General features: G+C 43.6%; 1 protein-coding gene across 1 annotated transcript; it reads left to right on the top strand.

Annotated features, from left to right (window-relative positions):
• Window positions 1–11,684: 11,684 nt before the first annotated feature.
• LOC111958477 (protein mab-21-like 2) lies at window positions 11,685–13,599 on the top strand. The gene has a single exon (XM_023979735.3). The coding sequence runs from the start codon at window positions 12,121–12,123 to the stop codon at window positions 13,198–13,200; it is 1,080 nt and encodes a 359-aa protein (XP_023835503.1). The 5' UTR covers window positions 11,685–12,120; the 3' UTR covers window positions 13,201–13,599.
• Window positions 13,600–15,183: the final 1,584 nt, after the last annotated feature.

Genomic DNA, 15,183 nt, shown 5'->3' with positions numbered 1-15,183 from the left:
ACACACAATCACACGCAGACAGTCACAACCACCGGCCCCGTTTAACATCTCAGCAATAACAAACCCGACACGAGATCCGGGTCTGCAACGACAAGCGAAACAGAGGAACAGTGGAGAGGTAAAAAGAAGAGGAGAGAGAACAGGAGATGAAACAATCTTCAACACAACTCCACCTTGTAGCCTCGTCTGAATAAGAAGGTAAAGCACCACTGACTACATGCTGACAGAAGCAGAACGAGTTCAATACAAACTGTCCTTGAGTTCCAGCTCTCGAAAAGCAATTACATCTACATTGATGCCAGACGAGAATGTATCAACGGTTAGAACTGCCTTCCTTGTATACATGGCTGTAATGTAACAACAACAACAACACATGACCCTAACGACAAACACACAAGAAACATCTTGAAAAGTGTCTAACTCTTGATCTGGCGTTGCAGTAAGTCAAGTTCAAAATAACTATTAATATGGCTGACACAGGAACAGGGCTATAAACAATATAGAGAAGGGTAAAGAAGATGGCCGCCACAAGAACAGGGTTATAAACAATATTGAGAGGGGTAAAGAAGATGGCCGCCACAAGAACAGGGCTATAAACAATATAGAGAAGGGTAAAGAAGATGGCTGCCACAGGAACAAGGCTATAAAGAATATAGAGGTAAAAATAAAGAAGATGAGAGAGAAATTGAGAGAGAAATGGAGAGCGAGAGAGAGAAACTGCTTCTGTTATTTTTCTACAGAAAACTATAACGACTAAAAGGCGACAGAAGGCTGCGTTTGTAAGGCTGTGCCAGGACTGGACATGTGGGGGGAGACCAGAGACGAGAGAAAAAAACTCACTTCAGGAAGCGTAAAATGTGTATTTGGCCTTATCTCTCTTAATTGMCTCAAATCGATCTCAATTGCTCACATCGGTCTTATGCATTTGCGGTTAGGAGCCTTTGAAGACTKGGACAGTGACTTACAATAGGAGAGTGAAGGCAAGGGAGTGGGGAAATGGGAGTCTGTATGGTAATAATTGAGTTTCTTGACGAAGAGGTAAAGTCAACGTGCCACAGGGAGAAAGAGGCTGGGTGGGATTACACGTGTAGAAGGGAGAAGACCCTGGACATCAGGGAATGAGAGGAGGAAAAGGAGAAGAGCAGAGCGGCCGATTGGCTCTGATGATAATGAGTCTGTCTCGGGTAAGGAAACACTTAATGTCTTCCAGGTGCTGTAATTACCAGGAAAGCGATGGAGGGAGACAGAGAGAGCGGGGGAGGGGGAGAGGGGGAGTGGGAGAGAGAGAGAGAGAGAAAAGAAAGAGGCCCTCCACCACATCACTCAACCAGTCCTTGTCGCGGTGTGCCTGAGCGATTTATTGACCGTCCCAGGATGCACTCTGTCAGAGCTGAAGGAGCGAACGGAGAAATGGAGGAGTAGAGAGATGGAGGGATGGTGGGGGAGGAAATATGAATGGTAGCAGTGAGAGGTGAACGGGCTGGGTTCCTGCTGCTCATTGATAATGACATACCTGTTCGTCAGGACGTCCGTTAGCTCTAAGTAGTGTGTACTGGAGCTAACTGGAAAATCAATATGGCTTCCTCACAGGCCAGGCTGCCATGCCGCCCAGGCAACCCTCTCTGACTGGCAGCTGCAGCCGAAGGTCGTCCCCGGCGACCGGAAGGGGGGTGGAGGGTGGAATAGGGGGTAGCCGCCACCAAGGTTTGACGCTTTCAGGACAGACTAACGACATGGAACTGGCCCCGACAAAACGCTGGGTGGTTTTCTTTGACTGACCACCCTGTCCCCTCCCCATTCTGCTACTGAACACCCCACTGCTTAAGCCGTCTCCTCCCCACCAATTGGCAAAGTGCAACTAGTGTCCTTCACAACAGAAGCTTCTTCAGAGAACCACAGAACACAGTCCGGGAACCAGGAGGCTAGAACCAGGGGGCTGGAACCAGTTTGCATTGGGTCTAGGCACACACACACGCGGCGCGCATCAACAAACCAGTGACTCTGCGCGCTATCATACGGTCAACAGCGCGGGCGGGTATCACATTCACGAGTGGTCGCGTCTGCACAGTTCACGGTGGGGCTAGAACCCAAGTGGGGGCTGGAACCAGGGGGGCTACAACCGCCAGCGGGGGCTTCAATTGCGGTGGTGGGGGTGGCACTTAAACCCAGGGGCGGGCTATCGCCTAGCCAGGTGGGTGGTCGCTGGCAACCAGGGGTTGGGTGGAACCAGGGGCGGGCTGTGAACCAGGGGGGCTAACAACCGCAGGGGGTGCGTGGATTCGACACTGATCCGGCGGGGCGCCTACTCATACCACGGTGGCGGGGCTGAACTCATGGGGCTTGGATACCCTATTGGGGGGCGTCGGTTGAGAGACCGGAGGGGGTGTGGCATGGGGTGGAACCAGGGGCGCCGCATAGTTAGCAGTTCGAGTATTGTACTAGCTCCACTTAAGCCCTTAAGTACTCAATGTAAAGTGGGCTATCTGTGAACCCATAGCTCTTTTCGCATTCTCATACACGCATACTACAATGTAACCAACACAGGTGATAAAAGTCGGGTACAATTCATTCTGAGGAACATTCCTGGGAGTGACGTCGGTCGCACAAATTTGAATATGGTGCCCACAGCCAATATTCTGCATACCGCCTTTCGGCCGCTCCACTCGCCGCTCCATTATTGTTCCGTGCTTCCTATTGTCCACTGTCTTCATAGTGCGTCGCTTGTCAGAAACCAGTTTATTTTTGGGCCCATTTTTAATTTTCGCAATCCTACAATCCGTTCCATATCTATTTAAACGTTGTATACAGCCCTCAACGCTCGCACGCTTAATCGCGGACGCGCGAGGGGAAGACTTCATCGTATTTCCACAGAATGATGTGTAATGGAGTCAGCGAAGCAATTCTCTCACGCGCGCGCATCAGCGCACTACAATACCCCTACGACCGACGACATAGACCTGGACAACGTGAAACGGTCACTACGAGTATGCATGCATGCCCCCAAAGAGGAAAAATAAAGCCGTAACTCATGCCCACTTTTGTTCACGCACACGCACACCTCGCACTCGCCTCTCACACCATCCTTGTCTCAACCCTGCGCATCATGCCTATTGGAGTGGGAGTGGCGCCACAGCTCTCCAATCAGACTTACACTTCCTTAACTTCTAGCCAAAGCAGTGCAGAGTCACCGCCCTTCTTCCCCCCTCCCAGTACACAAGCATCACAGTGAGTAGTTGCAGGGCGCAACATAACACCACAAGTACTACGGAGGGGCAACCCTTGGCTGGCGTTTTGAAAGGCAGGAAGACGGACACATCTGCTCTATGACTTCTTCATCAGATCTGCCAGGTAGATGCTCTGTCTGTGTGTGTGTGTGTGTGTGTGTGTGTGTGTGTGTGTGTGTGTGTGTGGGTGGTCTCTTTTCTGTCTGTGTGTCGTGTGTGTCTGTTGTGTTCTGTGTGGGTGTCTGTTGTGTGTGTCTGTGTGTGTGTCTGTGTGTGTCTGTGTGTCTGTGTGTGTGTGTGTGCGTGGTTGGTGGTGTGTGGCGGATGGCCAGATGCAGAGGCCCTACACAGCAATTAGTACCATGGCCGGATTTTGGGCCCAATGCCTCCTACAGAGAGAGCAGCTGGGTCCATGCACCAGGGCTGGGTGACGCCTTAGAGTGAGTGTGTGCTGGTGTGTGTATGTGTGTCTGCCTGCCGGTGAGCCACTTTCCTCTGTGCTCTCATATTTCCACCGGCAGAGAAGAGGAGAAAAGAGAAAAGAATTCTGCAGCTAAAGCCCCTCTCGCTGCCTGACATCTCCCTTATCATTCACTTGAAAGTACAAAGCGCGCTAACTCAACCAGACACAGGAATAAACACTGTTGCAGATTTCTTTCTCTTCCTTCCCCACCGAACATCTCGGGCCTCTGAACTCAATTCCTGTAATTCTTATTTATATCTCCCTTCTCCAACGAGAGCGAGAGAGAGCACAAGAAGAGAGAGCGCGAGAGAGAGACGAGAGACAGAGAGACAGAGAGAGAGGAGTGTAAAGGAACCCAATGTATTCTAATATTCACTGAGGAAAAGTTATTTCTTCTGTCAATTCCTACTTCAAATATCTCCATTACTCACAGTGGGGCGGCTGGCAGACGAAACATGAATCTGTATCCAGACAGGCATAAGAGAGCTCATATCCTTGAAATTCATCTTGGTCATCATTAGATTTCACTAAAGAGAATGACCCTAAACCACCATTATACCATCTATTAGATACATTCAACGAGCAAATATAGCTGCCATACAAGTCCCAATGAGTTATCCAGACCACTACTTACACCCAATGTTCAGGTCGTTGCAGATTTAGTGGACGTCAAGATTCCCTTCAACATTGAAAACGGATAACGAAGAATAATATATGGAGGCAAAACATACACGAGGAGGGATGGTTGGCTACATTGTGTTGTAGGCCAGCGAGGTGCTAAAAAAACAGCGTCCGTATACCATAACCCTCGGGCTAGGCTGAGTAATCTGGTAGCTCACTAGCTAGCCTCTTCAGTAGCTGGGCAGATGTGGTAGTGTGTTGCGGGGGGGGGGGGGGGGGTACTTTCGAGAGCGAGTGAGTCAGAAAAAGAGGTGCTTATAGAAAGCAGAGTGAGAGAGAGGGGTTATGGACCCTGCTCCTCGCGCCTGTCCGTGAGAGTCACTCGATCCCGGAGTCCGTCACACAGACTCAGATCAAAGACTGAATCTTCAGGCAGGCCTCATCCTCCTTTACTCTTCTCAATACAGACCAGAGAACGATCGTTAGGAGCCGTCTGATAATGTGGGATGTTTTCAGACAGAGATAAATWGGCAGAGAATAAAAGATGACTTCGATAGAAACCAAAAAAAGGCTGAAAAGGGCCTCAAAAGAAGCTGTTTAGTATCTATGACATGGTTTTATTTCTTCCAGGTACTGAGTTTCTCTTTGCTGTGATTGGTCCAATAACACGTGATAATAACACCCTAAAACATAACATGGGCATATATTGGCTACATAAAATCCCCCAAATTATTATAATCATTATAACATGTGTATTAACATCTGTAAAATCTGCATGATTAGCATAATCACCATTGATGCACTGATCATGGCCTTGGATGACTTCAAATACACGCCAGAATCCAAAATGCCATATAAGGTGCACAGACACCAAAGAGGAAGTACACGGAGATGAAACCGAATTCTAGAATCTCTGCAGTCCTGTAGCGTACTCCAACATGATGGATTCTGAAGGAGGCTATCGGAAATGAACTCTGTTTGGRTAAGAGGGATCAACCTTATGGTTCTGAGACTATTTGTTTTCTTTCTGTTCCTACAAATCAGCTGACCCTAGAGGAAAGTGTGACAAGCCTTAAGACTAAGCAGCCATACTTAGCTTTTCGCCAAAAGCGAGCCTTTCCTAGAAAAAAGTCCCTCTAGATCCACACGCTAAGGGAACATCCGTGATAACTTTGAAACGAATAGTGAATGATGAGTCCAAATGATGATTCACACAAAATGTTTGTATGAGTTAAGGAGAGGTCAAAGGATGGGGCCAAAATACACACATGCGCGTGCACATGTGTACGCACACGCACGCGCACACTCTGAAACTACAGGACATTGTGATGACTAACTACACCTAATACAACCTCAATAATACCATCCATACATAGAAACTACTTGAACAKCAAAAACAACATTCTAGCTCTGCACGCGTTGACCATAATAGGTGCAGTGTTGTCACACAGTGTGAAATCAGTTGAACTCCGGTTCACACAATTTTGCTTCAGTTGCTTATGAAGGTAAGAATTTATATTCCAGATATGTGTATATTGACCCTGTCTGACATTGAGTGTATTTACAACTTGTCTTTATAAGTCATACTTACTGTCACCATATATTTCATTAAGCTACAGTTAGCGTGTTACTTTACATTTGGACATTTTCACGACTTTGAGTGTGTCCCATCCCAAATGGCACCCTGTTCCCTATATAGTGCAKWACTTTTGACCCGGGTCCATAGGGCTCTTGTCAAAAGTAGTGTACTARATAGGGAATAGGGTGTCATTTGGGACACACCCWTGGGGCGTGTATTCATCTCTCAGGGACTGAACTGTGCTTTTGATATTAAACAGTCTTGCAGTCTAAAATAAAAACCCTTAACCGTTCTTTTTTTCTTTCTTAAGCTGCACGCCAAGGCTCCTTGAGTACGACTATTCCTCCAGTCGGGCATGATTCAGGGGAAAAGAATGTRAAATCTCAACAGTTTTGCATTTTAAAAAAAAAATCTTTACAATAAATCAAGGTTGTAAGTAAACCATACATCACGCGGTACCTAATGTAACTTTGCCTGTTCGGTTAGAGTTCAAGTATTTTTGCTAGAAACTTCCAAATGAACGCTTGCGTCTATGTGGCTTATCTCGTCTCTTGACAGCGTCAATTCTACTACGGTTCTAGTCCAGATCCAGAACTTTGCTAATAACAACAGATAGGAGGTGTATGTTATAGGTTGACTACTACACTGACATGAATGCCACTCCACCAACTGTAAATCAAAGATAGGAACAGGTTTAGAAAACAGAGATGGTTAATGCAAAATACCAAATATGCAGGATCATGCGAAAATTACCAGATTGCATTTTCTTGAGAAGGGTGTGTGTGTGTGTGTGTGTGTGTGTGTGTGTGTGTGTGTGTGTGTATAGCATGCCTATACAGTGCATTCAGAAAGTATTCAGACCCCTTGACTTTTTCCGCATTTTGCTACATTACAGCCTTATTCTAAAATCTACACACAATACCCCATAATGACAAAGCGAAAACAGGTTTTTAAAATGTTTGCAAATGTATATTTAAAAAAAAAAAAGGAAATACCTCATTTACATAATTATTCAGAACCTTTGTTATGAGACACCCGAAATTGAGCTCAGGTGCATCTAACTTGATTGGAGTCCATCTCTGGTAAATTCAATCGATTGGAAATGATTTGGAAAGGCACACACATGTCTATATAAGGTCCCGCAGTTGACAATGCATGTCTGAGCAAAAAACAAGTTATGAGGTCGAAGGAATTGTCCGTAGAGCTCCGAGACATGATTGTGTCGAAGAACAGATCTTGTGAAGGGTACCAAAACATTTCTCAGCATTGAAAGTCCCCAAGAACACAGTGGCCTCCGCCGGCCAAACTGAGCAATCGGGGAGAAGGGCCTTGGTCAGAGAGGTGACCAAGAACCCAATGGTCACTCTGTGGGGATGGGGAACCTTCCAGAAGGACAACCATCTCTGCAGCACTCCACCAATCAGGCCTTTATGGTAGAGTAGCCAGACAGAAGCCACTCTTCAGAAAAAGGCAGGACAGCTTGCTTGGAGTTTGCCAAAAAGCACCTAAAGACTCTCAGACATGAGAAAAAATAAATCTAATTTATTTGTCACATGCGCCGAATACAACAAGTGTAGACTTTACCGTGAAATGCTGACTTACAAGCCTTAACCAACAGTGCAGTTCAAGAAGAAAGAAATATTTACCAAGTAGGCTAACACAATAAGAATAGCAATAACGAGGTTATATACAGGGGGCACCAGTACACAAAGTCAGTGTAACAGGCTAGTTGGAGGTAATCTGTACATGTAGTGGGGCGAAGTGACTATGCATAGGTAACAAACAAACAGGAGTGTACAAAAGGGAGGGGGGGGGGGGGGACTCTCTGGTCTGATGAAACAAGATTAATTATTTGGCCTGAATGCCAAGCTTCACGTCTGGAGGAAACCTGGCACCATCCCTACGGTGAAGCATGGTGGTGGCAGCATCATGCTGTCATCTGCCTTTTTCTGAGGATTGGCTTCTAACATCTCTAGAGACCTGAAAAAGTGTGCAGCAACTTCCCCATCCAACCTGACAGAGCTTGAGAGGATCTCAGAGAAGAATGGAGAAACTCCCCAAATACAGGTTGTCAACCTTGTAGCATCAACCCAAGAAGAGTCGAGGTGTAATCGCTGCCAAATGTGCTTCAACAAAGTACTGAGTAAAGGTCTGAAACTTATGTAAATGTAATATTTCAGATTTTGCACAAAACAAAAAATAAAGTTTTTTGGTTTTCATAATGGGGATTTGTGATGAGGGGGACAAAAAATTTGAATCAATTTTAGATAAGGCTGTACCGTAACAAAATGTGGAAAAAGTTAAGGGTCTGAATACTTTCGCGAATGCACTGTATATGTGTAAACACCAAATACACTCATCATAAGTGAAAATTACACATAACTTGAGGTTCCATTACTTAACTTGAACCAGGAAATAGTCAATAAAACAAATCCCTCAATTAAATTAAAATATCCAACAGACACACCACTTAACTACAGTTCTAGTGAGTTTTGTGAATCCGTCCCGAGGTCTCCTACTTGGGTTGGGCCGTCGATATATGATCAAAATTGAATATCGGGATAATTTGACATTGACGATATATCGTGAAGTGCAAGACTACTCGATTTGAACTTTACAAATCAAAAACTGTGCAGTTTTATCAGTTAGGCTGTTTAAATATGTTGAAAATGAAGTCRAAATTAYTTAACTAAGCCTTKRTGTTTCACAATACAAAGATTATTTAACGTTACTATCGTAAATAAGCACAAAAACAGCACAGGCTGGAATGATTTACTCATTAACTGCGCAAAACGATTGTATCAGATTTTGCAATATCTGGAGTAGCATATCCTAGAAGATGTCTCCCCAGATATCATCCAACCCCATCTCCTACACTACAGTKATCTGTACTCCCTGTACTGTTAGTAGCTTCATCAATACTACTGGAATCTATGAGAACGACAAGTCCACAGGCATTTGCCATTTTACGGTTTAGAAAAAAAAGAAAAACTGTTTGCAGAGAAAAACTGAAAAACACTTAATCACTTGGTTTCTGGCAACMTTGTGGCTTATTTCAGTATCCACACTGTATTTCCAGTGGTTGCCTTTTCCAGTCTTCAGCTAAACCCGATGCTACAATGAATGTGGTGAGAATGAGAAACTAAAGCTAAATAGAGTCCATGAGTATTCCAGGAATGTTTCACTCCATTAACCTCTGTGTAGTGGTCATGCTGACCAATCTGTGGGAAACATAATGTATATTTGGGCAAAAAGCATATTCTCCAAAATGGGAAATAATCGTTGTGTTTTAGTCATACTAAACTACAAAAAAAAAAACATTGGCTGTATAAAGCCTGCATAACATTGAGACAATAGRGTTTCAGTCATTTACTAATATTACCATCAATTACATTTAAAATGTTAGTCTGTCTCTGTTTAAAGGGCCAAACAATCTGCAAATGCAGTTTTTCCCCCATATGTCTAAACACGTGTTAAATTAGCRTCGCTGACTATTGTATGATAACAATATATTTGAAAAGAGATACAATATACATTTTTGAAATAACTTCATAACGTACATAAGAATGCGAAAGATGGTTTTCATYTCATCAATATAGATTTTTGAGAAGCCATGTTAACTCCGCGTCGTTGCATCGTTGGGTGCTTTGCTTAWCACCACAACAAGGTCCTGAAGATGTTTCCAGCRCCAAATAGKCAAAAGTCGTTGCAATTAAAACACTTATGTCTAATTAGGCCAAAAGCCTCGAGGGATCCCGACATAAAAACGACGTCCACTGGACAGAGAATGTCCAATTGACTCCCTAATGAATTTAATGCCAAAGCTCCTAACAACCRGCGCCTCATTAACTTGAGTAGTCTACAACGGGAGGAGGGGCAAAGAAGCTTTAGAGCTGCAGATAGATCAATAGTTTTGCAAACAGGACTTTAACTTAAGTAGCTTTCATTTAACTGATACGCCATTCTTTTGCAGCATCACTGTCTGGGGAGCAGTCTCACACCTCGCCTTCTCCCCGCGCGTCTCGGTGCCGTGCCCGCGAGGAGACGGTGATTGGTTCTTAAGTCATCTAACATGAAGTCTGGGGTGATAAGAGGACTTCAATTACAATCCCGGGCCCGCGCGAAGAACCCCTGTCCGTTTATTATTCATCACCGACAAGGTTCACGCGCCGATAAAGCGATGACCAGATTAAAAGTACGTGCATTTTTAGAAAACCACGCACAGCGCACAATGAGAAAGAAAAAGCCGGTTGTTTATGTCTTTAGAGTGATTTAAAAATATAATTGAGCTTCTTGGAAATCAATTACATATTTAAATTGTTGTAATAAGAATGTGAAAAGAGAAACATCCGACCTTTTGCTTTTTTTCCTGAATTAGGAATTATTAATGTAACATGCACTTTATAAAACGACAAGGGCAAAAAGGCTGCAATAAAACAGGCCCCAAACATAGTATTGAAGAACTATGGAATACCACGTTTTTAACATCTCAACGGGTCTTACGATGTCAATTAAAATAATAGGCCTATAGTCTTATTATCGTTCATCACATTTTATAATTACACMCGTGCTAAAACTTGCACTGCAGGTGCGTGTAGTGCGCATCCATTCTAGGCGGAATTGTTCTCCGTTCTTAAAATGCGCAATGGCATGAAATGGGTCAAATATGGAAGTAATATGATGTTCATTTGGCCGATAGAATATTTGGGAACTTAGTAGGCCAAATTGGTATGGGAAAACAATAAACCACATTTCGGTGAGGGGAAGGTTGTTGCTCTTAATCCGATATCCGAGGGAAATTACTGGGTGTAATTTTAACTATTCAGGCCTATAATCTATTGTCACGATACAACCAAGATGAAATCACTAGGCACAAAATGACAAACAAAAAGCATTTCCTTTAAGACAAGTGAATATGTTAGAGGTTTCAAATGTGAACAACTTCTAGTCTATTAGACTGGAGAGAAAAAATACTGAAAATCAGGAAAACAAAATTATATGCTATTTTATGGAAAAAAAACACAAATATTAGAAATATTGTACACTCACTGAACATTCGATTTATCTCGTTAACATGATTATCACACACCGTGTTGAACCCGCAGCCTGGAGACGCGCTTTCTAATAAAAATTTGGCTTTCTTGTTTCTTGACGCATCAATGTCATAAAACATCAGTCAAAAATTGCTTGATATACATAAATTAGCAATTCACTAGAAATATGCAAATGCACGAAGTCCAATAATGCATACATACAATAACTGTACAGCATTTAAAAAACGTATTKGTTACATTGTCAAAAYCGATTAAYACATTAGTGCTAARGTTTATAAAGTAGTATCAAGCCTCATTAAATGCCATAGAAAAACAAAAGGGTTCCAAATTGATGCCATTCAGACATGAAGCGAGCAAGTAAATAAACACTTCCCTTGCCAGGTATCCAGCATCACTCATTGCGCAACCTATTCTCCTTCTAAATATTTCCATTTTATATTGAGCACGTGCACACCTGGGGGGGAAAAGGCTAGGTCAAGGCAAAAGAGACACAGCTGTCTTTAAAACGTATTAAATATACTTCGTAGAAAAGAGCACAAAGTGTGTATACGAAAAGGAACCGTTTATCTTCCTATATCTCGACCTGGGAGCAGAGGCTCCGCGCGCAGGATGTTGGAGAGCGAAAGTGTGCCTCTCGTGAAAGAGTGCTTGTCGGAGAGGCCTCTGATTGGCTGGTTGCACTGACAGCTTCGCCGTTGATTGCAGGAGGAGAAGCCCGACCCCTTTCACTCTTCTAGGGGACCATTCATAAACTACACAAGTCCAGCTCGCACAGCTGAGTGTGGACAACAGTGGGGCAAGGTAGGAGAATAACGCGTAGTTTTCACGTTCAACCGAACGGACAATGAGAGATGAGTGGTCACGACCAGAGCTTTATCCTTTAGGGTCTGCAAACGCGAGGACACGGACGGTATTATACTGAACACTGAGCCCACCCCATTCTGGGGCTGCCTACTCCATATGACTTGGACTGATATTTAGTAGCCTATTACGTCGCATCCCTATCGGTTTCCTTCCGACACTGTCTGACGTCCATCCGCTGAGTACGCAAAAAAAGTTTAATTATATATTTTTTCCATTGCTTGGGGAAGAGCGTTTCGCCTCTGGCTTTACCGGTAAGCATTGGATCCGTCAACGTACTGCGACTCGCCGGTGTACAGCCCGGACCTCTGCCCAAACATGATCGCGACGCAGGCAAAGCTGGTCTACCAGCTCAACAAATATTACAGCGAGAGATGCCAAACTCGAAAAGCGGCCATTGCAAAGACTATCCGGGAGGTGTGTAAGGTAGTGTCGGACGTCCTGAAGGAGGTCGAGGTGCAGGAACCCAGGTTCATCTCCTCTCTCAGCGAGATAGAGGCGCGCTTCGAGGGGATGGAGGTCATAGCCCCCAACGAGTTCGAGGTAGTCCTCTACCTCAACCAGATGGGAGTGTTCAACTTTGTTGACGACGGTTCTCTGCCCGGCTGCGCTGTACTGAAGCTGAGCGACGGCCGCAAAAGAAGTATGTCTCTCTGGGTCGAGTTCATAACCGCCTCGGGCTACCTTTCCGCCCGGAAGATCCGCTCAAGGTTTCAGACTCTGGTGGCGCAAGCGGTGGATAAGTGTAGCTACCGTGACGTGGTTAAAATGGTAGCAGATACAAGTGAGGTAAAACTAAGGATCCGGGAGAGATACGTGGTTCAGATCACCCCTGCGTTCAAGTGCACAGGGATCTGGCCTAGGAGCGCTGCCCAGTGGCCCATGCCCCATATCCCCTGGCCTGGTCCGAACCGGGTGGCCGAGGTCAAGGCCGAGGGCTTTAACCTGCTCTCCAAAGAGTGCTACTCGTTGACCGGGAAACAGAGCTCGGCTGAGAGTGACGCCTGGGTCTTGCAGTTCAGCGAGGCCGAGAATAGGCTCCTGATGGCSGGATGCAGGAAAAGATGCCTCTCGGTCCTGAAGACTCTCCGCGACCGTCATCTRGAGCTACCCGGTCAGCCACTCCAGAGCTACCACATGAAGACCCTGCTYCTGTATGAGTGTGAGAAACACCCGAGAGAGACCGACTGGGACGAGTCCTGCCTCGGAGATCGAATCAACGGAATTCTGCTGCAGCTCATCTCGTGTTTGCAGTGCCGCAGATGCCCCCATTATTTCTTACCAAATTTGGACCTGTTTCAGGGGAAACCACACTCGGCCCTGGAAGCTGCCGCAAAGCAGACGTGGAGACTGGCGAGGGAAATCCTCACGAATGCAAAAAGTTTGGACAAATTATAAACTGTCAWATTGTCTGATTGTGATACTATTGCTATTTAGGGCCGAGGTGACGTTTTGAGATCACTTCAGAGTGGAGGAAAACGTCATGATCTTGGGTTCTCCGAGCAATGTGAAACAATTGAGAAATTAAAAACAAGCAAACAAAAAAAAACTTTTACAACGGAGTGAAATGGGACATTGCCATTCAGAGAGCGAGAACGTGAAGGTACATTAACTAAATGTAATACTTTTTTGTTGTTTTGTTTTAAAATGTTTTCACAAAGTGAATAAATGTTTATTTAAAATTATATGCACAAAATCTTTAAGTGAAATAATAAAAATGTAGCGTGCCAAGTTCCAGTTTTTCATTACGTGACCTTAAACTGAAATGTTAATAAAACTAAGAAAATTACATTACAACTTGGCCTTGTGTTTGTATACATGTTTTGAGAACTGGCATTGTTTAGTAAGAGTAATACACATTTAATTTATATTTACTAGATAAAGAGGATCGTGAAATCAATTCCTGTGTGAAAAACAGAAATAATGTGCGTAAAAAAGGAATGTTAATACAAATACATTTACATATGGCAAATCTTGGACCTAGATTAATTTGATACAAAATACGAGTTTTGCATTATTATGCATATCAATGAACATACATTAATTTTCGTCTTGGAATAATTAATATAGCACACTATAATTTAGTTCAGCTTGATGCAAATTGTTTTAACAAAAGAATAACGTCTATTTAGTCGACAGTTTTATGTCGATAGGCTATATGGCTGCAAAAAATCATATTTAAACACACCGGTATGCATGTCTGTTATTACTGTGTATTAACTATTGGGGAGACAGGCTATAATTCAGCGAAGAAATTGCATGAGGATAAAGAGAAACAACACCCACTTGTAGTAGGCCCATTCACCAGAATAGACCATTGCTAAATTCAGGTTAATTCATTTGCCGTTTCAATAGAAACATTTTAACGCATGAAAATCAAAACCTCAAATGTTGATTAATGAACTTATCTGTTATTATAACTAGATTATGATTATAACTGTTATTGTTGTTATTGCCAATAACCCTGGGCGCAGACTGCTGAAAAAAAGTAACACAACTGTTACTCAATGACTAGCCAGGGAAAGTCAGGGCCCATTTCTTAACGAGACCTGATTCATATTGCTTTCTGCTACGAGCGACTAAAACACCACGCGGGTATATTGCTTAGTACAGTAGGCTATCCATTAGCAGCAGCCTATTTGGTTTATCACTGAACTGTTGAATACAAATAGAACGAGGATATTTTGAGATTAATATTAATTACTATAGCCTGATATTTAAGATATATTCAAATGAGTCATATAGGCTACATTTCAAAGGTGTCGAATAATTACATTCAAGTAATTTACACTCAAGTTTTTATTCTCAACAAAACTTACAACATAAGCCATTGGCCCACACAGTATTCCTGATTCCTGGGCTGTATTTCACGAACAACTGAAAGACCCGAAGGAAGAAGAGCAGGCCTAGTCTTCTCTCTATATCAGGCACACTGTATTATGATGTGCGATAGACTAACTTATTTTTCAAATGTTTGCTTGTGATGCTTCTGCAGGCTCTGAGGCCTTTGTGGATCGAATCTGCAGAGCAAACACCCATTTTCAGAGAGATGTGATGTTGTCAATGACGTAGCCCACTAAACCAATGCAATTCAAGCACGAGTGAAGCTATAGCTTAATGTTCACTTTCACTATGCAAATACACACAGCATCATAGCCTATACGGTTGTTATAATCTCAATTATAGAGATTATTGAGTTTCGATCTACATTTGGATTATTCAATAAATATTTGACTTGATGATGATCGCAGAAGTCGAGGCTGCTTACAGTCGTCGTGCAATAGCCTAAAAGCTTTTAGTCTACGCATTGTCATGGTTGGAGTTATTTACTAAATTATTTTAAAGGCTTTATAAAGCAATTAGGCTGCAGAAAAGCATGAC

The sequence above is a fragment of the Salvelinus sp. IW2-2015 genome, unplaced genomic scaffold (genome assembly GCF_002910315.2).
Source record: "Salvelinus sp. IW2-2015 unplaced genomic scaffold, ASM291031v2 Un_scaffold2985, whole genome shotgun sequence".
NCBI classification, from domain to species: Eukaryota; Metazoa; Chordata; class Actinopteri; order Salmoniformes; family Salmonidae; genus Salvelinus; species Salvelinus sp. IW2-2015.
This window is presented reverse-complemented; position numbering and strand designations above follow the sequence as displayed.